The 24,326-nt window shown below is 53.8% G+C and overlaps 1 protein-coding gene across 1 annotated transcript in view; it reads right to left on the reverse strand.

The window, feature by feature from the left end:
• The window catches only part of LOC140399913 (serine/threonine-protein kinase MRCK alpha-like), a 188,159-nt gene that overhangs the window by 126,958 nt on the left and 36,875 nt on the right, over positions 1-24,326 (reverse strand). Inside the window, 1 exon segment of the mRNA XM_072489393.1 lies at positions 1,314-1,405. Coding sequence (XP_072345494.1) covers positions 1,314-1,405 — 92 coding nt within the window.

Here is a 24,326-nt window from a genome sequence, read left to right on the forward strand (position 1 = left end):
CGTACCCCAGTGAGAATCAGTGTGTGTGGGACCCGTACCCCAGTGAGAATCAGTGTGTGTGGGACCCGTACCGTACCCCAGTGAGAGTCAGTGTGTTTGGGACCCGTACCCCAGTGAGAGTCAGTGTGTGTGGGACCCGTACCCCAGTGAGAGTCAGTGTGTGTAGGACCCGTACCCCAGTGAGAGTCAGTGTGTGTGGGACCCATACCCCAGTGAGAGTCAGTGTGTGTGGGACCCGTACCCCAGTGAGAGTCAGTGTGTGTGGGACCCGTACCCCAGTGAGAGTCAGTGTGTGTGGAACCCGTACCCCAGTGAGAGTCAGTGTGTGTGGGACCCGTACCCCAGTGAGAGTCAGTGTGTGTGGGACCCGTACCCCAGTGAGAGTCAGTGTGTGTGGGACCCGTACCGTACCCCAGTGAGAGTCAGTGTGTGAGGGACCCGTACCCCAGTGAGAGTCAGTGTGTGTGCGACCCGTACCCCAGTGAGAGTCAGTGTGTGTGGGACCCCTACCCCAGTGAGAGTCAGTGTGTGTGGAACCCGTACCCCAGTGAGAGTCAGTGTGTGTGGGACCCGTACCCCAGTGAGAGTGAGTGTGTGTGGGACCCGTACCCCAGTGAGAGTCAGTGTGTGTGGGACACGTGACTCAGTGAGAGTCAGTGTGTGTGGGACCCGTACCCCAGTGAGAGTCAGTGAGTGTGGGACCCGTACCCCAGTGAGAGTCAGTGTGTGTGGAACCCGTACCCCAGTGAGAGTCAGTGTGTGTGGGACCCGTACCCCAGTGAGAGTCAGTGTGTGTGGAACCCGTACCCCAGTGAGAGTCAGTGTGTGTGGGACCCCTACCCCAGTGAGAGTCAATGTGTGTGGGACCCGTACCGTACCCCAGTGAGAGTCAGTGTGTGAGGGACCCGTACCCCAGTGAGCGTCAGAAACTGATAAACGAAAGAGAGAGATAAAAGACGGATCTATCATGAGAGCTATCGAGAGAGAGGGAAAGAGAGAGAGTTCGCAGCGCTGACGGATACAGAGACATGGACAGGTTGAGATAGCGAACAATATGTTGATTGACCTCCGTTTACTGATCAGTAATGAGTCCGCATTGTGGGCTAAAACTGGAGCAGGCCGTCAATCCGAAAGTCAGTTGAAGCCATTTCCTTGCTGATACGAATCACCAGTTCCTCGTCCAGAACAGTGGCCATTGTCATTGAGTTCCACTGTGCTGATCGAGATGTTAACCCCTTGCCGCGTACCCGGCTGCCTCCCCGCCCCGCCATCGTCTCCCATTCCTCATTCCCGACCCTTCCCCCCCTCCTCACCTCCCCAAAGGCGCCCCGCCCGATGACCTTCAGAATCTCAAAGTCGTCTCGTTGGAGCCGCACCTCCTTCAGCTTTGTGGCGAAGGGGGTCACTGGAGAGAGAGAGAGAGAGAGAGAGAGACACTGAATTAAAATATCCACCTCATCCAGCCTCAGCGAACGTCCTTCTTGTGGGAGAATCTGGGGGGGGGGGGGGGGGGGGGGCGGGGGGAGGAGGGAGGGCGTAATCTCAGAGTGAGCAGGTGGCCCCATTTGCGACGGCGACGGGGAGGAATCGCTTCTCTCGGAGGGGAGGGCATCTGTGGAATTGTTTTACCGCAGGGCGTTGTGGTCAAGGCCGAGAGCGAGGCGGATTTCTAATCGGGGAGGGTATGGAGGGGTCGGGGGGGGGACAAAGCCGAGTTGAGGATTTTCACATCACCGTCGGTCGCGGTCTCGTCGAATGACTGGGCGGATTCGATGGGGTGGGGGGGGCGGGGGGGGGGGTGGTGGTGGCTCTACCTCTGCTCTCGTGGCCAGCGAGGACGGGATGGGCCGGGGCTGTGATGCCCCAACCCCCCCCCCCCCCCCCACGGTCGAATAGCCAGCGGCACGCCTCAAGGGACGAGAGGCTGGGGGGGGGGGGGGGGGGGGGGGGGGGGGGGCGGCCCTGAGGAGAGGCTGGTTGGGATACACTACCCCGCCCCCATCCAGGCACGTTCGAGAGGCCCTTCGACAGCCTTTAAAAAACAAATTTAGTGTATCCAATTCATTTCTTCCCAATTAAGGGGCAATTTAGCGCGGCCGATCCGCCTCCCCGGCACGTCTTTGGGTTGTGGGGGCGAAACCCCACGCAGACACGGGGGAGAATGTGCAAACTCCACGCGGACGGTGACCCGGGGCCGGGATCGAACCCGGGACCTCGGCGCCGTGAGGCAGCGGTGCTAACCCACTGCGCCACCGTGCTGCCCGATCGGCGGCCTTTCTGAACAGGGACAATGAGCAGGGGGAAGAGCGGGGCAGGAGAACGACCCCGAGACGCGATGCTCGCTTGGCGAGCCCACGGTGGACGACGGCCCCCCCGCCGTCCGATGAGATCGTGGCTGATCTGATATAACTCACAACTCCACCTCCCCGCCTTCTTGCCGCAACCCTCTGTAGCCACCTGGGTGGGCCACTCCCCGACTTAAAATGGAGAACCGCAAAGGCTGAAGGGAAATTCAGCCAACACAGGCAAAAACCAGCAAATACAGAAATCCTGTGTATTAGAACTTACAGAAACCCGGACAGCACTGAAACCAGCAGCCATCTGCATAGTAATGAGCGATCCCCGGGAACAATCGAAACATGTAGGTGAATAAAGCCAAGCCAGACTCCTCGGCGCCAGCAGCAGCCAAGACAAAGGAAGGCCAACGGACACTCAGGGACCGCCCAGCGATCAGGGAACAACTCCAGTATTGGAGAAATCGATCCAAATGATCGGAACGCAGTCCAATCATTTGGAACCAGGTACGGGGTCCGCCCCGAAGGGCGGGAAGCCCCTGGGGACTACAAAGTAAAGCCCCCAAGTTCAATTCGTCCTTCTTGGCAGGATCACTCAGCAACTCGAATCAACCCTCGACAGTGAACTGCCCAAGCTGCCGCACCAACCAAGTCAGTCTCCAGTCAACACTCGCTACGAGATAGGCGCTCCCAGCTACCAGTCCAGACCAGCTTTTGAATCCTGCAGACTCAGGACCTGAACGAAAGTCCATTTGTTCTCCTGACCTGGTGGGCCAATTCCGAAGCTAAGTATAGGCCTTTTAGTGATAGAGAATAGTCTAGAAAGTAGAGTTTATGCATGAGTAGTGATTTACTGTGTATAATAAATGTGTTTTGATTTGAATCTTACTAATTGGTGTGTTGAGTTATTGATCAGTACTTGAACTTGAACCTTGTGGTGGCATCATAAAGATACCTGGCGACTCGAGAGCAAAGGTTAAACAAACAGACAGAGCGAATTACGAATTAAGAGCCAACCAAAAGTTAGCAACACCTTGGCTCCCTCGCCGGTTACAAATCCAAATCTCCCAGCCTTCAACGCACTTAGCGACCCAGCCTCTCTGCGGTAAAGAATTCCACAGATTCACTCCCCCCTCTGAGAGAAGAAATTCCTCCTCACCTCTGTCTGAAATGGAGCCTCCCCCTTCACTCTGAGAGCCCTTTGGGCCCAGGCACCCCCACAAGGAGGAACATCCTCTCAGCATCTCCCCTGTCGAGGCCCCCCCCCCCCCCCCCCCCCCCCCCCCGCCCCCGAGAATCCTCGGTGTCTCAAGAAGGCCGCCTCTCATTCTTCAAAACTCCCAATGAGCACAGGCTCCGGCCTACTCAACCCCTCCTCATGAGGAAATCCCTCCCTACCCGGGGGGGATTGACCCGGGAACTCTTCCCGTAGATCGGGGGGACTGAAGTGCTGTTGCAACTGTACAAGACATTGGCGAGACCGCACCTGGAGTATTGAGCACAGTTTTGGCCCCCTTATTTGAGGAGGGTTGTAGTGGCATTGGAGGCAGTTCAGAGGAGGTTCACTAGGTTGATTCCGGAGACGAGGGGTTTGTCGTACGAGGAGCGACGGATGTTTCCTCGTGCGGGGCGTTCGAGAACCAGAGGTCATAATCCCAGGATAAGAGGCGGCAGATTTAAAACAGATTTGAGGAGAAACTACTTCTCCCAAAGGGGTGTGAATCTGTGGAATTCGCTCCCCACAGAGTGCTGGGACAGTGAGGAAATTTAAGGAGGAGTTAGATTTTTAATTGGTGATGGGGTCGAAGGGTTATGGAGAACGGGGAGGACGGTGGAGTTCAGGCCAGGATAAGATCAGCCATGATCGAATGGCGGAGCAGACTCGATGGGCCGAGTGGCCTAATTCCGCTCCTATATCTTATGCTCTTATGGCACTTACTCGGACAATAACCCGCTCACGGACGCTCAGTTTGGGTTCCTCCCGGGTCACTCAGCTCCTGACCTCATTACAGCCTTGGTTCAAACATGGACAAAAGAGCTGAATGCCAGAGGTGAGGTGAGAGTGACTGCCCTCGACATCGAGGCAGCGTTTGACCGAGTGTGACATCAAGGAGCCCGAGCTACACTGGAGTCAGTGGGAATCAGGGGGGAAATCTCTCCGCTGGTTGGAGTCAGACCCGGCACAAAGGAAGATGGTTGTGGCGATTGGAGGTCAATCATCTCAGCTCCAGGACGTCACTGCAGGAGTTCCTCAGGGTCGTGTCCTAGGCCCCGACCATCTTCAGCTGCTTCATCAATGACCTTCCCTCCATCACAAGGTCAGAAGTGGGGATGTTTGCGGATGACTGCACCATGTTCAGCACCATTCGCGACTCCTCAGCTACTAAATCAGTCCCTGTCCAAATGCAGCAAGACCCGGACAATATCCAGGCTCAGGGCTGACAAGGGGCAAGTTACATTCACACCGCACAAGTGCCAGGCAATGCCCACCTCCTACAAGAGAGGATCTAACCATCACCTCTTGGCATTACCATCGCTGAATCCCCCCAGTGTCAAAATCCTGGGGGTCACCATTAACCAGAAACTGAGCTGGGCCCAGCCACATTAATACTGTGGCTACCAGGGCAGGTCAGAGGCTGGGAATCCTGCGGAGAGTAACTCACCTCCTGACTCCCCCCAAAGCCTGTCCACCATCTACAAGGACACAAGTCAGGAGTGTGAGGGAATACTCTCCACTCGCCTGGATGAGCGCGGCTCCCAACAACACTCGAGCTCGACACCATCCAGGACAAAGCAGCCCCGCTCGATCGACACGCTAACCGCAAACATTCGCCCCCTCCACCCCCGACGCCCAGCGGCGGCCGTGCGCACCGTCTACAAGACGCGCCGCAGCCACTCGCTCCTTCGACAGCACCTTCCAAACCCGCCACCTCTACCGTCTAGAAGGACGAGGGCAGCAGCAGACGCACGGGGAACACCACCGCCTGCAAGCCCCCCCCCCTCAGAGCCGCCCGCCACTCCGACTCGGAAATATATCGGCCGTTCCTTCACTGTGGCTGGGGTCAAAATCCTGGGAACTCCCTCCCTAACAGCACTGGGGGTGTACCTACACCACACGGGGACTGCGGCGGGTTCAAGATGGCGGCTCACCCACCACCTTCCCAATTAGGGATGAGCAACAAATGCCGGGCCTTAACCAGCGACGCCCAGGCCCTGTGAATGGATCAATAAAACCCTGGGGGCTTTGCGCTGCCCCGGACATCCCTAAGCTCGTCAACGGCCGATGCAGTACTGTTAGACGGGTCATCACGGTCGTAATGTCGGAATCGCAGTGCGGCACTCCCTTGGTACTAGCAGCGGGAGTGTCAAAGAACATTGCCGCACAGGAACGGGCCCTTCGGCCCTCCAAGCCTGTAGCAGCCGGCCTGGGGTGGGGCCTCGAGTCTTTGGAGTTGGGCTCGAACTCACGACCTCTGACTCAGAGAGAGAGCGAGAGAGCGAGAGAGAGAGAGAGAGAGGGCCCACGCCTGACACGGGAATCCAACTTCCAACCCGGGCTCTCAAATCACCACCCAGCCGCCGCCATGGCAACCAAATGATATCTTTCCAAGCAAAACATAAACACAGCAGTCTTTCCTCTAACCTCAGCTCACTCGCTATCTCTCGCTTTCTCTCTCTCTCTCTCTGCGAGCCAGTGTACAGGGCGGGGCACCTCAAATCCGCTCAGTTTACATTCCTCATCTCCGCAGCGACATGTGCTGGTCCGATTAAACTCGCTAGGCAGGGAGGCCTGCCCCCCCCCCACCCCCCGTCGCAACAATTCCAGTTAAAAAAAACAAAATCCAGCTGACGCCCGATAAAAATCCATCGGCCTCAAAATAAGGCCCCAACCCTCGCTCCGCGAGTCGAGCAAGGAGAGACGTACCAGCGTCAGCCTCCCGCAAAACTGAAATCTCTCCAGCGTCGAACCATCTCAGACTAAAGGGACGATCCTTTAAGACAGAGACGAGGAGAGATTTCTTCAGCCAGAGGGCTTAATCCCTTTATTCTTCAAAAACCTATCGATCTGTGCCTTGACATTCACCGAGATAGCCTCTACTGCTTCACTGGGCAGGGAATTCCACAGATTCACAACCCTTTGGTTAAGAAGTTCCTCCTCAACTCAATCCTAAATCCCCTTATTTGGAGGCCCGTAGTTCTGCTTTCACCCGCCAGTGGAAACAACCTGCCCGCTTCTATCCTATCCATTCCCTTCATAATTTTATATGTTTCTATAAGATCCCCCCGCATCCTTCTAAACTCCAATGAGTACAGTCCCAATCTACTCAGTCTCTCCTCATAAGCCAGTCCTCTCAACTCCGGAATCAACCTAGTGAATCTCCTCTGCACCCCCTCCAGTGCCAGTCCATCCTTTCCCAAGTAAGGGGACCAAAACTGTCCACAGTGCTCCAGGTGTGGCCTCACCAGCATCCGATACAGCTGCAAAACAACCTCCCTGCTTTTAAACTCCATCCCTCCTGCAATGAAGGACAAAATTCCATTTGCCTTCTTAATTACCCGCTGCATCTGCAAACCAACTTTTTTGCGATTCACGCGCAAGGACACCCAGGTCCCTCTGCACAGCAGCGCGCTGCAATTTTTTACCACTTAAATAATAGTCCATTTGGCTGTTATTGCTACCAAAATGGATGGCCTCGCATTTACCAACATTGTACTCCATCTGCCAGACCCTGGCCCACTCACTTAAACTGTCTATATCCCTCTGCAGACTTTCAGGCCGAGATTCTCCACTCCCGCGCCGGTTGGGAGAATCGCCTGGGCCGCCAAAATTTCCCGGGTCGCCGGTCCGACGCCCTCCCGCGATTCTCCCAAGCGGCGGGAACGGCCCGGTCGAGTTCCGCGGGCCGCAGGCCGGAGAATCGCCGGAGACACCCAAAATGGCGATTCTCCGGCACCCCCGGATGGGCCGAGCGGCCAGGCCAAAACGGCGGGTTCCCCCGGCGCCGTCCACACCTGGTCGCTGCCGTCGTGTACGGTGCGTGAACGCTGGGGGGGGGGGGGCGGCCTGCGGGGGGGGGCGAGGGGGGATCCTGCACCGGGGGGGTACCTCAAACGTGGGGTGGCCCGCGATCGGTGCCCACCGATCGTCCTCTCTGAAGGAGGACCTCCTTCCTTCCGCGGCACCCACAAGATCCGTCCCCCATCTTCTTGCGGGGCGGACTTAGGGAGGACGGCAACCCGCGCAGGCGCGGATGACGCCCGTTATGCGGCGCCGGCCGTGTCATCTATGCGGCGCCGCCTTTACGTGGGCGACAAGGCCGGGCGCGGGTAGGTGACGCGGCCCCGATCCTGGCCCATTGTCAGGGCCTGAATCGGTCGGGATCGGGGCCGTTTCGCGCCGTCGTGAACCTCGACGGCGTTCACGACGGCGCGGCCACTTCGGCGTGGGAGTGGAGAATACCACCCTCAGTGTCCTCTGCACACTTTGCTCCACCGCTCATCTGAGTGCCACCTGCCAACTTTAAGACAGAGATAGATAGGTTCTTGATTAATAAGGGGATCAGGGGTTATGGGGAGAAATGTATCAGCTGTGATCGAATGGCGGAGCAGACTCGATGGGCCGAGTGGCCTAATTCTGCTCCTATGTCTTATGGTCTTATGAACCAAAGTACGAAACTCCTTCCTTCAGAGGAAGAAATCTGCCGTCCTCCCCCGGTCTGGCCAAAATGTGACTCCAGGCCCACAGCAAAGTGGTTCACTCTTTACTTCCCCCCCTTAGGGAGGGAATTACAGAGCCTGAGGCCTAGTAGGTGGCAGCGGTTAAAATGGGGGATGCGTGAGAGGCCAGAATTGGTACGCGGAGATCTCGGAGGGGTGTGGGAGGCGGGGGGATTGGCGGAGGGGGGCTGGAGGAGGTTGCAGAGGGGCGAGGCCACGGAGGGTTTAGAAGGCGAGGACGAGAATTCTCAAGTCAACACCGTGCTCGCCCAGGCGGCAATGTAGATCAGCGAGCACAGAGGGGGTAAGTTTAGGAAATCAGGTGCACAAAGGGGCTTGGGAATCCTCGTTCACGATTCTCTGAAGGTTAACGTGCAGGTTCAGTCGCAGTTAGGAAGGCAAATGCAATGTTAGTCACGTCGAGAGGGCTAGAATACAGGACGAGGGATGTACTTCTGAGGCTGTATAAGGCTCTGGGCAGACCCCATTGTATTGTGAGCAGTTTTGGGCCCCGTATCTAAGGAAGGATGTGCTGGGGCCTTGGAAAGGGTCCAGAGGAGGTTCACAAGAATGATCCCTGGAATGAAGAGCTTGTCGTGTGAGGAACGGTTGAGGACCCTGGGTCTGTACTCATTGGAGTTTAGAAGGATGAGGGGGGATCTTATTGAAACTTGCAGGATACTGCGAGGCCTGGGTAGAGTGGACGCGGAGAGGATGTTTCCACTTGTAGGAAAAACTAGAACCAGAGGACACAATCTCAGACTGAAGGGACGGTCCTTTAAAACAGAGATGAGGAGGAATTTCTTCAGCCAGAGGGTGGTGAATCTGTGGAACTCTTTGCCGCAGAAGGCTGTGGAGGCCAAATCACTGAGTGTCTTTAAGACCGAGATGGAGAGGTTCTTGATTAATGAGGGGATCAGGGGTTATGGGGAGAAGGCAGGAGAATGGGGGTGAGAAAATATCAGCCATGATTGAATGGCGGAGCAGACTCGATGGGCCGAGTGGCCTAATTCTCCATTCCTATGTCTTAAGGGCTTATGGCCTTATCGGAGCTTGTGGTGTTGCTTGCTGGAGTCGAGGGAGATATGTGTTTGTGCGTGCCCGGGCATGGGTGGAATTCTTATCCTGAGCTCTCGTGATCGGTGCGAGCAATGTCTCCTGGCAAGGTGCACATCATTGTATCCTGTTTCTGTGGCCTTATCATTTTCCGCCTTGCTGTCCGGTGGTGCGTACAGAGGCGCCAATTTGAGTTGAACGATTGTGTTGAGGCAGCGACATCGCTGTTCTCCTGTTCCTCTCCGTATCCATGCACGTCGAGACTTTCTTTCACCCCCCCCACCCCCCCACCCCCATGTGAAGGGCCCCTCAGGTGGTTGCTCCACCATTGAATATATTTGAAGCGGTGGGAGAGAAAATGGAGCCAAGGGCCCAGACCAGACACGGGTGGGAAAATGGAGCTAAAGGCCCAGGCCAGACACGGATGGGAAAATGGGGCTAAAGGCCCAGACCAGACACGGATGGGAAAATGGAGCCAAAGGCCCAGACCAGACACGGATGGGAAAATGGGGCTAAAGGCCCAGACCAGACACGGATGGGAAAATGGAGCTAAAGGCCCAGGCCAGACACGGATGGGAAAATGGGGCTAAAGGCCCAGACCAGACACGGATGGGAAAATGGGGCTAAAGGCCCAGACCAGACACGGATGGGAAAATGGAGCTAAAGGCCCAGACCAGACACGGATGGGAAAATGGAGCCAAAGGCCCAGACCAGACACGGATGGGAAAATGGGGCTAAAGGCCCAGACCAGACACGGATGGGAAAATGGGGCTAAAGGCCCAGACCAGACACGGATGGGAAAATGGAGCTAAAGGCCCAGACCAGACACGGATGGGAAAATGGGGCTAAAGGCCCAGACCAGACACGGACGTGTTGACTGGCGGAGTAGGCCCAATGGGCCTCCTGCTCCTTCTCCTTCTGATCTTGAGTTTGTTTCCTAACATTCCCGGCTGGAAGGAGAACAAATTCCAGGCTCTGCAGTCTGCCTGAATGAACCGAAGGCCCTCGCCCCCCCCGACCCGTCCCATTCCAGTAAATTTCCTCCCCGCCTGCTCCAAGGCCTCGACTCCCTCGCGAAAATGGCCACGCTCCTCCGGTGGGGCACCATAACCGACCATTCGGATATAAATAACTATTCAACGCAGCCTGGCTCCAGCGGGAAATAAATGTTCGGGGCGTTATCCACGACAGGAGGCAAATCAGATGCAAAACCAGATGGGGTTGGGGTTAAATGAATGAAGCCTTGGCTGAATTCTACCCGAGTTCACAGTGAGCGAGGGCCCTGTCCCCTCATCTCAGCCTCCTCCAACCCTGCTTAAGTCGGAGGTGAGGAGAATTCTATTGTCTTCCCGAGGGCCCAGTGAGCCTCTGGAGCTCGCTTCCTGGGAGCAGAGGGCGGGATTCTCCATCGACCGACGACGGTATCGGGAACGCGGTCGGGCGGAGAACGGCTCCCGTCGCCGAGTCCGGGGCTGGCGCCGGTTTGACGCTGGGCCGGCGGTGCTCCGGGACGCGCGCCATCAGCGGGCCCGCCCGCGACGCTCCGCCCCCGATGGCCCGAGCTCCCGGCGGGGAGAAATCATCGTCCGTCGGCAGCTCGGCAGGCGAGCGGTGTACGGCCCCAGGGCACGGGTGACCTCGCCCAAACTGGATCCCTGACCACGGAGATGAATCGTTTCCAAGAGCACAATCCGATCACAATCTCACAAACCGGATACGGCAGAGGGGGTGGGTTTTGTTTCTCAACCCCCTTCCTCCCAGGCAGTAGCTCTCTCTGGAGAAGGTACCTCATCCCCCTACACTGTCCCCATCAAACACTCCCAGGACAGGTACAGCACGGGGTTAGATACAGAGTAAAGCTCCCACTACACTGTCTCCATCAAACACTCCCAGAACAGGTACAGCACGGGGTTAGATACAGAGTAAAGCTCCCTCTACACAGTCCCCCATCAAACACTCCCAGGACAGGTACAGCACGGGGTTAGATACAGAGTAAAGCTCCCTCTACACTGTCTCCATCAAACACTCCCAGAACAGGTACAGCACGGGGTTAGATACAGAGTAAAGCTCCCTCTACACTGTCCCCATCAAACACTCCCAGGACAGGTACAGCACGGGGTTAGATACAGAGTAAAGCTCCCTCTACACTGTCTCCATCAAACACTCCCAGAACAGGTACAGCACGGGGTTAGATACAGAGTAAAGCTCCCTCTACACTGTCTCCATCAAACACTCCCAGGACAGGTACAGCACGGGGTTAGATACAGAGTAAAGCTCCCTCTACACTGTCCCCATCAAACACCCCCAGGACAGGTACAGCACGGGGTTAGATACAGAGTAAAGCTCCCTCGACACTGTCCCCATCAAACACTCCCAGGACAGGTACAGCACGGGGTTAGATACAGAGTAAAGCTCCCTCTACACTGTCCCCCATCAAACACTCCCAGGACAGGTACAGCACGGGGTTAGATACAGAGTAAACCTCACTCTACGCTGTCCCCATCAAACACTCCCAGGACAGGTACAGCACGGGGTTAGATACAGAGTAACGCTCCATTTACACTGTCCCCATCAAACACTCCCAGGACAGGTACAGCACGGGGTTAGATACAGAGTAAAGCTCCCTCTACACTGTCCCCATCAAACACTCCCAGGACAGATACAGCACGGGGTTAGATACAGAGTAAGCTCCCTCTACACTGTCCCCATCAAACACACCCAGGACAGATACAGCACGGGGTTAGATACAGAGTAAGCTCCCTCTACACTGTCCCCATCAAACTCTCCCAGGACAGGTACAGCACGGGGTTAGATACAGAGTAAAGCTCCCTCTACACTGTCCCCATCAAACACTCCCAGGACAGGTACAGCACGGGGTTAGATACAGAGTAAAGCTCCCTCTACACTGTCCCCCATCAACACTCCCAGGACAGGTACAGCACGGGGTTAGATACAGAGTAAAGCTCCCTCTACACTGTCCCCATCAAACACTCCCAGGACAGGTACAGCACGGGGTTAGATACTGAGTAACGCTCCATTTACACTGTCCCCATCAAACACTCCCAGGACAGGTACAGCACGGGGTTAGATACAGAGTAAAGCTCCCTCTACACTGTCCCCATCAAACACTCCCAGGACAGATACAGCACGGGGTTAGATACAGAGTAAGCTCCCTCTACACTGTCCCCATCAAACACACCCAGGACAGATACAGCACGGGGTTAGATACAGAGTAAGCTCCCTCTACACTGTCCCCATCAAACTCTCCCAGGACAGGTACAGCACGGGGTTAGATACAGAGTAAAGCTCCCTCTACAATGTCCCCCATCAAACACTCCCAGGACAGGTACAGCACGGGGTTAGATACAGAGTAAAGCTCCCTCTACACTATCCCCATCAAACACTCCCAGGACAGGTACAGCACGGGGTTAGATACAGAGTAAAGCTCCCTCTAACACTGTCCCGATCAAACACTCCCAGGACAGGTACAGCACGGGGTTAGATACAGAGTAAAGCTCCCTCTACACTGTCCCCATCAAACACTCCCAGGACAGCTACAGCACGGGGTTAGATACAGAGTAAAGCTCCCTCTACACTGTCCACATCAAACACTCCCAGGACAGGTACAGCACGGGGTTAGATACAGAGTAAAGCTCCCTCTACACTGTCCCCATCAAACACTCCCAGGACAGGTACAGCACGGGGTTAGATACAGAGTAAAGCTCCCTCTACACTGTCTCCATCAAACACTCCCAGGACAGGTACAGCACGGGGTTAGATACAGAGTAAAGATCCCACTACACTGTCCCCATCAAACACTCCCAGGACAGGTACAGCACGGGGTTAGATACAGAGTAAAGCTCCCTCTACAATGTCCCCCATCAAACACTCCCAGGACAGGTACAGCACGGGGTTAGATACAGAGTAAAGCTCCCTCTACACTGTCCCCATCCAACACTCCGAGGACAGGTACAGCATGGCGTTAGATACAGAATAAAGCTCCCTCTACACTGTCCCCATCAAACACTCCCAGGACAGGTACAGCACGGAGTTAGATACAGAGTAAAGCTCCCTCTACACTGTACCCATCAAACACTCCCAGGACCGGTACAGCACGGGGTTAGATACAGAGTAAAGCTCCCTCTACACTGTCCCCATCAAACACTCCCAGGACCGGTACAGCACGGGGTTAGATACAGAGTAAAGCTCCCTCTACACTGTCCCCATCAAACACTCCCAGGACAGGTAAAGCACGGGTTAGATACAGAGTAAAGCTCCCTCTAGACTGTCCCCATAAAACACTCCCAGGACAGGTACAGCACGGGGTTAGATACAGAGTAAAGCTCCCCCTACACTGTCCCCATCAAACACTCCCAGGACAGGTACAGCATGGAGTTAGATACAGAGTAAAGCTCCCTCTACACTGTCCTCATCAAACACTCCCAGGACAGGTACAACAAGTGGTTAGATACAGAGTAAAGCTCCCTCTACACTGTCCCCATCAAACACTCCCAGGACAGGTACAGCACGGGGTTAGATACAGAGTAAAGCTCCCTCTAGACTGTCCCCATAAAACACTCCCAGGACTGGTACAGCACGGGGTCAGATACAGAGTAAACCTCCCTCTACACTGTCCCCATCAAACACTCCCAGAGGACAGGTACTGCATGGGGTTAGATACAGAGTAAAGCTCCCTCTACACTATCCCCATCAAACACTCCCAGGACAGGTACAGCACGGGGTTAGATACAGAGTAAAGCTCCCTCTACAATGTCCCCCATCAAACACTCCCAGGACAGGTACAGCACGGGGTTAGATACAGAGTAAAGCTCCCTCTACACTGTCCCCATCAAACACTCCCAGGACAGGTACAGCACGGGGTTAGATACAGAGTAAAGCTGCCTCTAACACTGTCCCGATCAAATAGTCCCAGGACAGGTACAGCACGGGGTTAGATACAGAGTAAAGCTCCCTCGACACTGTCCCCATCAAACACTCCCAGGACAGGTACAGCACGGGGTTAGATACAGAGTAAAGCTCCCTCTACACTGTCCACATCAAACACTCCCAGGACAGGTACAGCACGGGGTTAGATACAGAGTAAAGCTCCCTCTACACTGTCCCCATCAAACACTCCCAGGACAGGTACAGCACGGGGTTAGATACAGAGTAAAGCTCCCTCTACACTGTCTCCATCAAACACTCCCAGGACAGGTATAGCACGGGGTTAGATACAGAGTAAAGCTCCCTCTACACTGTCTCCATCAAACACTCCCAGGACAGGTACAGCACGGGGTTAGATACAGAGTAAAGCTCCCTCTACACTGTCCCCATCAAACACTCCCAGGACAGGTACAGCACGGGGTTAGATACATAGTAAAGCTCCCTCTACACCGTCCCCATCCAACACTCCCAGGACAGGTACAGCACGGGGTTAGATACAGAGTAAAGCTCCCTCTACACTGTCCCCATCAAACACTCCCAGGACAGGTACAGCACGGGGTTAGATACAGAGTAAAGCTCCCTCTACACTGTCCCCATCAAACACTCCCAGGACAGGTACAGCACGGAGTTAGATACAGAGTAAAGCTCCCTCTACACTGTCCCCATCAAACACTCCCAGGACAGGTACAGCACGGGGTAAGATACAGAGTTAAGCTCCCTCTACACTGTCCCCATCAAACACTCCCAGGACAGGTACAGCACGGAGTTAGATACAGAGTAAAGCTCCCTCTACACTGTCCCCATCAAACACTCCCAGGACCGGTTCAGCACGGTGTTAGATACAGAGTAAAGCTCCCTCTACACTGGCCCCATCAAACACTCCCAGGACCGGTACAGCACGGGATTAGATACAGAGTAAAGCTCCCTCTACACTGTCCCCATCAAACACTCCCAGGACAGGTACAGCACGCGGTTAGATACAGAGTAAAGCTCCCTCTACACAGTCCCCATCAAACACTCCCAGGACCGGTACAGCACGGGGTTAGATGCAGAGTAAAGCTCCCGCTACACTGTCCCCATCAAACACTCCCAGGACAGGTACAGCACGGGGTTAGATACAGAGTAAAGCTCCCTCTACACTGTCCCCATCAAACACTCCCAGGACCGGTACAGCACGGGGTTAGATACAGAGTAAAGCTCCCTCTAGACTGTCCCCATAAAACACTCCCAGGACAGGTACAGCACGGGGTTAGATACAGAGTAAAGCTCCCTCTACACTGTCCCCCATCTAACACTCCCAGGACAGGTACAGCACGGGGTTAGATACAGAGTAAAGCTCCCTCTACACTGTCCCCCATCAAACACTCCCAGGACAGGTACAGCACTGGGTTAGATACTGAGTAAAGCTCCCTCTACACTGTCCCCATCAAACACTCCCAGGACAGGTACAACACGGGGTTAGATACAGAGTAAAGCTCCCTCAACACTGTCCCCATCAAAAACTCCCAGGACAGGTACAGCACGGGGTTAGATACAAAGTAAAGCTCCCTCTACACTGTCCCCATCAAACACTCCCAGGACAGGTACAGCACGGGGTTAGATACAGAGTAAAGCTTCCTCTAAACTGTCCCCATCAAACACTCCCAGGACAGGTACAGCACGGGGTTAGATACAGAGTAAAGCTCCCTCTACACTGTCCCCATCAAACACTCCCAGGACAGGTACAGCACGGGGTTAGATACAGGGTAAAGCTCCCTCTACACTATCCCCATCAAACACTCCCAGGACAGGTACAGCACAGGGTTAGATACAGAGTAAAGCTCCCTCTACACTGTCACCCATCAAACACTCCCAGGACAGGTACAGCACGGGGTTAGATACAGAGTAAAGCTCCCTCTACACTGTCCCCCATCAAACACTCCCAGGACAGGTACAGCACTGGGTTAGATACTGAGTAAAGCTCCCTCTACACTGTCCCCCATCAAACACTCCCAGGACAGGTACAGCACGGGGTTAGATACAGAGTAAAGCTCCCTCTACACTGTCCCCATCAAACACTCCCATTACAGGTACAGCATGGGGTTAGATACAGAGTAAAGCTCCCTCTACACGGTCCCCATCAAACACTCCCAGGACAGGTACAGCACGGGGTTAGATACAGAGTAAAGCTCCCTCTACACTGTCCCCATCAAACACTCCCAGGACAGGTACAGCACGGAGTTAGATACAGAGTAAAGCTCCCTCTACACTGTCCCCATCAAACACTCCCAGGACAGGTACAGCACGGGGTTAGATACAGAGTAAAGCTCCCTCTACACAGTCCCCATCAAACACTCCCAGGACCGGTACAGCACGGGGTTAGATACAGAGTAAAGCTCCCTCTACATTGTCCCCATCAAACACTCCCAGGACCGGTACAGCACGGGGTTAGATACAGAGTAAAGCTCCCTCTACACTGTCCCCATCAAACACTCCCAGGACAGGTACAGCACGGGTTAGATACAGAGTAAAGCTCCCTCTAGACTGTCCCCATAAAACACTCCCAGGACAGGTACAGCACGGGGTTAGATAGAGGGTAAAGCTCCCTCTACACTGTCCTCATCAAACACTCCCATTACAGGTACAGCATGGGGTTAGATACAGAGTAAAGCTCCCTCTACACTGTCCCCATCAAACACTCCCAGGACAGGTACAGCACGTGGTTAGATACAGAGTAAAGCTCCCTCTACACTGTCCCCATCAAACACTCCCAGGACAGGTACAGCACGGGGTTAGATACAGAGTACACTGCCTCTAGACTGTCCCCATAAAACACTCCCAGGACTGGTACAGCACGGGGTTAGATACAGAGTAAAGCTCCCTCTACACTGTCTCCATCAAACACTCCCAAAGGACAGGTACAGCATGGGGTTAGATACAGAGTAAAGCTCCCTTACACTATCCCCATCAAACACTCCCAGGACAGGTACAGCACGGGGTTAGATACAGAGTAAAGCTCCCTCTACACTGTCCACCATCAAACACTCCCAGGACAGGTACAGCACGGGTTTAGATACAGAGTAAAGCTCCCTCTACACTGTCCCCCATCAAACACTCCCAGGACAGGTACAGCACTGGGTTAGATACTGAGTAAAGCTCCCTCTACACTGTCCCCATCAAACACTCCCAGGACAGGTACAACACGGGGTTAGATACAGAGTAAAGCTCCCTCTACACTGTCCCCATCAAACACTCCCAGGACAGGTACAGCACGGGGTTAGATACAAAGTAAAGCTCCCTCTACACTGTCCCCATCAAACACTCCCAGGACAGGTACAGCACGGGGTTAGATACAGAGTAAAGCTTCCTCCACACTGTCCCCATCAAACACTCCCAGGACCGGTACAGCACGGGGTAAGTTACAGAGTAAAGCTCCCTCTACACTGTCCCCATCAAACACTCCCAGGACAGGTACAGCACGGGGTTAGATACAGAGTAAAGCTCCCTCTACACTGTCCCCCATCTAACACTCCCAGGACAGGTACAGCACGGGGTTAGATACAGAGTAAAGCTCCCTCTACACTGTCCCCCATCAAACACTCCCAGGACAGGTACAGCACTGGGTTAGATACTGAGTAAAGCTCCCTCTACACTATCCCCATCAAACACTCCCAGGACAGGTACAACACGGGGTTAGATACAGAGTAAAGCTCCCTCTACACTGTCCCCATCAAACACTCCCAGGACAGGTACAGCACGTGGTTAGATACAGAGTAAAGCTCCCTCTACACTGTCCCCATCAAACACTCCCAGGACAGGTACAGCACGGGGTTAGATACAGAGTAAAGCTTCCTCTACACTGTCCCCATCAAACACTCCCAGGACAGGTACAGCACAGGGTTAGATACAGAGTAAAGCTCCCTCTACACTGTCCCCATCAAACACTCCCAGGACAGGTACAGCACGGGGTTAGATACAGGGTAAAGCTCCCTCTACACTATCCCCATCAAACACTCCCAGGACAGGTACAGCACAGGGTTAGATACAGAGTAAAGCTCCCTCTACACTGTCACCCATCAAACACTCCCAGGACAGGTACAGCACGGGGTTAGATACAGAGTAAAGCTCCCTCTACACTGTCCCCCATCAAACACTCCCAGGACAGGTACAGCACTGGGTTAGATACTGAGTAAAGCTCCCTCTACACTGTCCCCCATCAAACACTCCCAGGACAGGTACAGCACGGGGTTAGATACAGAGTAAAGCTCCCTCTACACTGTCCCCATCAAACACTCCCAGGACCGGTACAGCATGGCGTTAGATACAGAGTAAAGCTCCCTCTACACTGTCCCCATCAAACACTCCCAGGACAGGTACCGCACGGGGTTAGATACAGAGTAAAGCTCCCTCTACACTGTCCCCATCAAACAATCCCAGGACAGGTACAGCACGGAGTTAGATACAGAGTAAAGCTCCCTCTACACTGTCCCCATCAAACACTCCCAGGACAGGTACAGCACGGGGTTAGATACAGAGTAAAGCTCCCTCTACACAGTCCCCATCAAACACTCCCAGGACCGGTACAGCACGGGGTTAGATACAGAGTAAAGCTCCCTCTACACTGTCCCCATCAAACACTCCCAGGACCGGTACAGCACGGGGTTAGATACAGAGTAAAGCTCCCTCTACACTGTCCCCATCAAACACTCCCAGGACAGGTACAGCACGGGTTAGATACAGAGTAAAGCTCCCTCTAGACTGTCCCCATAAAACACTCCCAGGACAGGTACAGCACGGGGTTAGATACAGAGTAAAGCTCCCTCTACACTGTCCCCATCAAACACTCCCAGGACAGGTACAGCATGGGGTTAGATACAGAGTAAAGCTCCCTCTACACTGTCCCCATCAAACACTCCCAGGACAGGTACAGCACGTGGTTAGATACAGAGTAAAGCTCCCTCTACACTGTCCCCATCAAACACTCCCAGGACAGGTACAGCACGGGGTTAGATACAGCGTAAACTGCCTCTAGACTGTCCCCATAAAACACTCCCAGGACTGGTACAGCACGGGGTTAGATACAGAGTAAAGCTCCCTCTACACTGTCTCCATCAAACACTCCCAAAGGACAGGTACAGCACGGGGTTAGATACAGAGTAAAGCTCCCTCTACACTGTCCCCATCAAACACTCCCAGGACAGGTACAGCACGGGGTTAGATACAGAGTAAAGCTCCCTCTACACTGTCCACATCAAACACTCCCAGGACAGGTACAGCACGGGGTTAGATACAGAGTAAAGCTCCCTCTACACTGTCCCCATCAAACACTCCCAGGACAGGTACAGCACGGGTTAGATACAGAGTAAAGCTCCCTCTAGACTGTCCCCATAAAACACTCCCAGGACAGGTACAGCACGGGGTTAGATAGAGGGTAAAGCTCCCTCTACACTGTCCTCATCAAACACTCCCATTACAGGTACAGCATGGGGTTAGATACAGAGTAAAGCTCCCTCTACACTGTCCCCATCAAACACTCCCAGGACAGGTACAGCACGTGGTTAGATACAGAGTAAAGCTCCCTCTACACTGTCCCCATCAAACACTCCCAGGACAGGTACAGCACGGGGTTAGATACAGAGTACACTGCCTCTAGACTGTCCCCATAAAACACTCCCAGGACTGGTAGAGCACGGGGTTAGATACAGAGTAAAGCTCCCTCTACACTGTCTCCATCAAACACTCCCAAAGGACAGGTACAGCATGGGGTTAGATACAGAGTAAAGCTCCCTTACACTATCCCCATCAAACACTCCCAGGACAGGTACAGCACGGGGTTAGATACAGAGTAAAGCTCCCTCTACACTGTCCACCATCAAACACTCCCAGGACAGGTACAGCACGGGTTTAGATACAGAGTAAAGCTCCCTCTACACTGTCCCCCATCAAACACTCCCAGGACAGGTACAGCACTGGGTTAGATACTGAGTAAAGCTCCCTCTACACTGTCCCCATCAAACACTCCCAGGACAGGTACAACACGGGGTTAGATACAGAGTAAAGCTCCCTCTACACTGTTCCCATCAAACACTCCCAGGACAGGTACAGCACGGGGTTAGATACAAAGTAAAGCTCCCTCTACACTGTCCCCATCAAACACTCCCAGGACAGGTACAGCACGGGGTTAGATACAGAGTAAAGCTTCCTCCACACTGTCCCCATCAAACACTCCCAGGACCGGTACAGCACGGGGTAAGTTACAGAGTAAAGCTCCCTCTACACTGTCCCCATCAAACACTCCCAGGACAGGTACAGCACGGGGTTAGATACAGAGTAAAGCTCCCTCTACACTGTCCCCCATCTAACACTCCCAGGACAGGTACAGCACGTGGTTAGATACAGAGTAAAGCTCCCTCTACACTGTCCCCCATCAAACACTCCCAGGACAGGTACAGCACTGGGTTAGATACTGAGTAAAGCTCCCTCTACACTATCCCCATCAAACACTCCCAGGACAGGTACAACACGGGGTTAGATACAGAGTAAAGCTCCCTCTACACTGTCCCCATCAAACACTCCCAGGACAGGTACAGCACGGGGTTAGATACAGAGTAAAGCTCCCTCTACACTGTCCCCATCAAACACTCCCAGGACAGGTACAGCACGGGGTTAGATACAGAGTAAAGCTTCCTCTACACTGTCCCCATCAAACACTCCCAGGACAGGTACAGCACAGGGTTAGATACAGAGTAAAGCTCCCTCTACACTGTCCCCATCAAACACTCCCAGGACAGGTACAGCACGGGGTTAGATACAGGGTAAAGCTCCCTCTACACTATCCCCATCAAACACTCCCAGGACAGGTACAGCACAGGGTTAGATACAGAGTAAAGCTCCCTCTACACTGTCACCCATCAAACACTCCCAGGACAGGTACAGCACGGGGTTAGATACAGAGTAAAGCTCCCTCTACACTGTCCCCCATCAAACACTCCCAGGACAGGTACAGCACTGGGTTAGATACAGAGTAAAGCTCCCTCTACACTGTCCCCATCAAACACTCCCAGGACAGGTACAGCACGGGGTTAGATACAAAGTAAAGCTCCCTCTACACTGTCCCCATCAAACACTCCCAGGACAGGTACAGCATGGGGTTAGATACAGAGTAAAGCTCCCTCTACACTGTCCCCATCAAACACTCCCAGGACAGGTACAGCACGTGGTTAGATACAGAGTAAAGCTCCCTCTACACTGTCCCCATCAAACACTCCCAGGACAGGTACAGCACGGGGTTAGATACAGAGTAAACTGCCTCTAGACTGTCCCCATAAAACACTCCCAGGACTGGTACAGCACGGGGTTAGATACAGAGTAAAGCTCCCTCTACACTGTCTCCATCAAACACTCCCAAAGGACAGGTACAGCACGGGGTTAGATACAGAGTAAAGCTCCCTCTACACTGTCCCCATCAAACACTCCCAGGACAGGTACAGCACGGGGTTAGATACAGAGTAAAGCTCCCTCTACACTGTCCACATCAAACACTCCCAGGACAGGTACAGCACGGGGTTAGATACAGAGTAAAGCTCCCTCTACACTGTCCCCATCAAACACTCCCAGGACAGGTACAGCACGGGTTAGATACAGAGTAAAGCTCCCTCTAGACTGTCCCCATAAAACACTCCCAGGACAGGTACAGCACGGGGTTAGATAGAGGGTAAAGCTCCCTCTACACTGTCCTCATCAAACACTCCCATTACAGGTACAGCATGGGGTTAGATACAGAGTAAAGCTCCCTCTACACTGTCCCCATCAAACACTCCCAGGACAGGTACAGCACGTGGTTAGATACAGAGTAAAGCTCCCTCTACACTGTCCCCATCAAACACTCCCAGGACAGGTACAGCACGGGGTTAGATACAGAGTACACTGCCTCTAGACTGTCCCCATAAAACACTCCCAGGACTGGTAGAGCACGGGGTTAGATACAGAGTAAAGCTCCCTCTACACTGTCTCCATCAAACACTCCCAAAGGACAGGTACAGCATGGGGTTAGATACAGAGTAAAGCTCCCTTACACTATCCCCATCAAACACTCCCAGGACAGGTACAGCACGGGGTTAGATACAGAGTAAAGCTCCCTCTACACTGTCCACCATCAAACACTCCCAGGACAGGTACAGCACGGGTTTAGATACAGAGTAAAGCTCCCTCTACACTGTCCCCCATCAAACACTCCCAGGACAGGTACAGCACTGGGTTAGATACTGAGTAAAGCTCCCTCTACACTGTCCCCATCAAACACTCCCAGGACAGGTACAACACGGGGTTAGATACAGAGTAAAGCTCCCTCTACACTGTCCCCATCAAACACTCCCAGGACAGGTACAGCACGGGGTTAGATACAAAGTAAAGCTCCCTCTACACTGTCCCCATCAAACACTCCCAGGACAGGTACAGCACGGGGTTAGATACAGAGTAAAGCTTCCTCCACACTGTCCCCATCAAACACTCCCAGGACCGGTACAGCACGGGGTAAGTTACAGAGTAAAGCTCCCTCTACACTGTCCCCATCAAACACTCCCAGGACAGGTACAGCACGGGGTTAGATACAGAGTAAAGCTCCCTCTACACTGTCCACATCAAACACTCCCAGGACAGGTACAGCACGGGGTTAGATACAGAGTAAAGCTCCCTCTACACTGTCCCCATCAAACACTCCCAGGACAGGTACAGCACGGGTTAGATACAGAGTAAAGCTCCCTCTAGACTGTCCCCATAAAACACTCCCAGGACAGGTACAGCACGGGGTTAGATAGAGGGTAAAGCTCCCTCTACACTGTCCTCATCAAACACTCCCATTACAGGTACAGCATGGGGTTAGATACAGAGTAAAGCTCCCTCTACACTGTCCCCATCAAACACTCCCAGGACAGGTACAGCACGTGGTTAGATACAGAGTAAAGCTCCCTCTACACTGTCCCCATCAAACACTCCCAGGACAGGTACAGCACGGGGTTAGATACAGAGTACACTGCCTCTAGACTGTCCCCATAAAACACTCCCAGGACTGGTAGAGCACGGGGTTAGATACAGAGTAAAGCTCCCTCTACACTGTCTCCATCAAACACTCCCAAAGGACAGGTACAGCATGGGGTTAGATACAGAGTAAAGCTCCCTTACACTATCCCCATCAAACACTCCCAGGACAGGTACAGCACGGGGTTAGATACAGAGTAAAGCTCCCTCTACACTGTCCACCATCAAACACTCCCAGGACAGGTACAGCACGGGTTTAGATACAGAGTAAAGCTCCCTCTACACTGTCCCCCATCAAACACTCCCAGGACAGGTACAGCACTGGGTTAGATACTGAGTAAAGCTCCCTCTACACTGTCCCCATCAAACACTCCCAGGACAGGTACAACACGGGGTTAGATACAGAGTAAAGCTCCCTCTACACTGTCCCCATCAAACACTCCCAGGACAGGTACAGCACGGGGTTAGATACAAAGTAAAGCTCCCTCTACACTGTCCCCATCAAACACTCCCAGGACAGGTACAGCACGGGGTTAGATACAGAGTAAAGCTTCCTCCACACTGTCCCCATCAAACACTCCCAGGACCGGTACAGCACGGGGTAAGTTACAGAGTAAAGCTCCCTCTACACTGTCCCCATCAAACACTCCCAGGACAGGTACAGCACGGGGTTAGATACAGAGTAAAGCTCCCTCTACACTGTCCCCCATCTAACACTCCCAGGACAGGTACAGCACGGGATTAGATACAGAGTAAAGCTCCCTCTACACTGTCCCCCATCAAACACTCCCAGGACAGGTACAGCACTGGGTTAGATACTGAGTAAAGCTCCCTCTACACTATCCCCATCAAACACTCCCAGGACAGGTACAACACGGGGTTAGATACAGAGTAAAGCTCCCTCTACACTGTCCCCATCAAACACTCCCAGGACAGGTACAGCACGGGGTTAGATACAGAGTAAAGCTCCCTCTACACTGTCCCCATCAAACACTCCCAGGACAGGTACAGCACGGGGTTAGATACAGAGTAAAGCTTCCTCTACACTGTCCCCATCAAACACTCCCAGGACAGGTACAGCACAGGGTTAGATACAGAGTAAAGCTCCCTCTACACTGTCCCCATCAAACACTCCCAGGACAGGTACAGCACGGGGTTAGATACAGGGTAAAGCTCCCTCTACACTATCCCCATCAAACACTCCCAGGACAGGTACAGCACAGGGTTAGATACAGAGTAAAGCTCCCTCTACACTGTCACCCATCAAACACTCCCAGGACAGGTACAGCACGGGGTTAG

Source organism: Scyliorhinus torazame, chromosome 24 (genome assembly GCF_047496885.1).
Source record: "Scyliorhinus torazame isolate Kashiwa2021f chromosome 24, sScyTor2.1, whole genome shotgun sequence".
Taxonomy (NCBI): domain Eukaryota; kingdom Metazoa; phylum Chordata; class Chondrichthyes; order Carcharhiniformes; family Scyliorhinidae; genus Scyliorhinus; species Scyliorhinus torazame.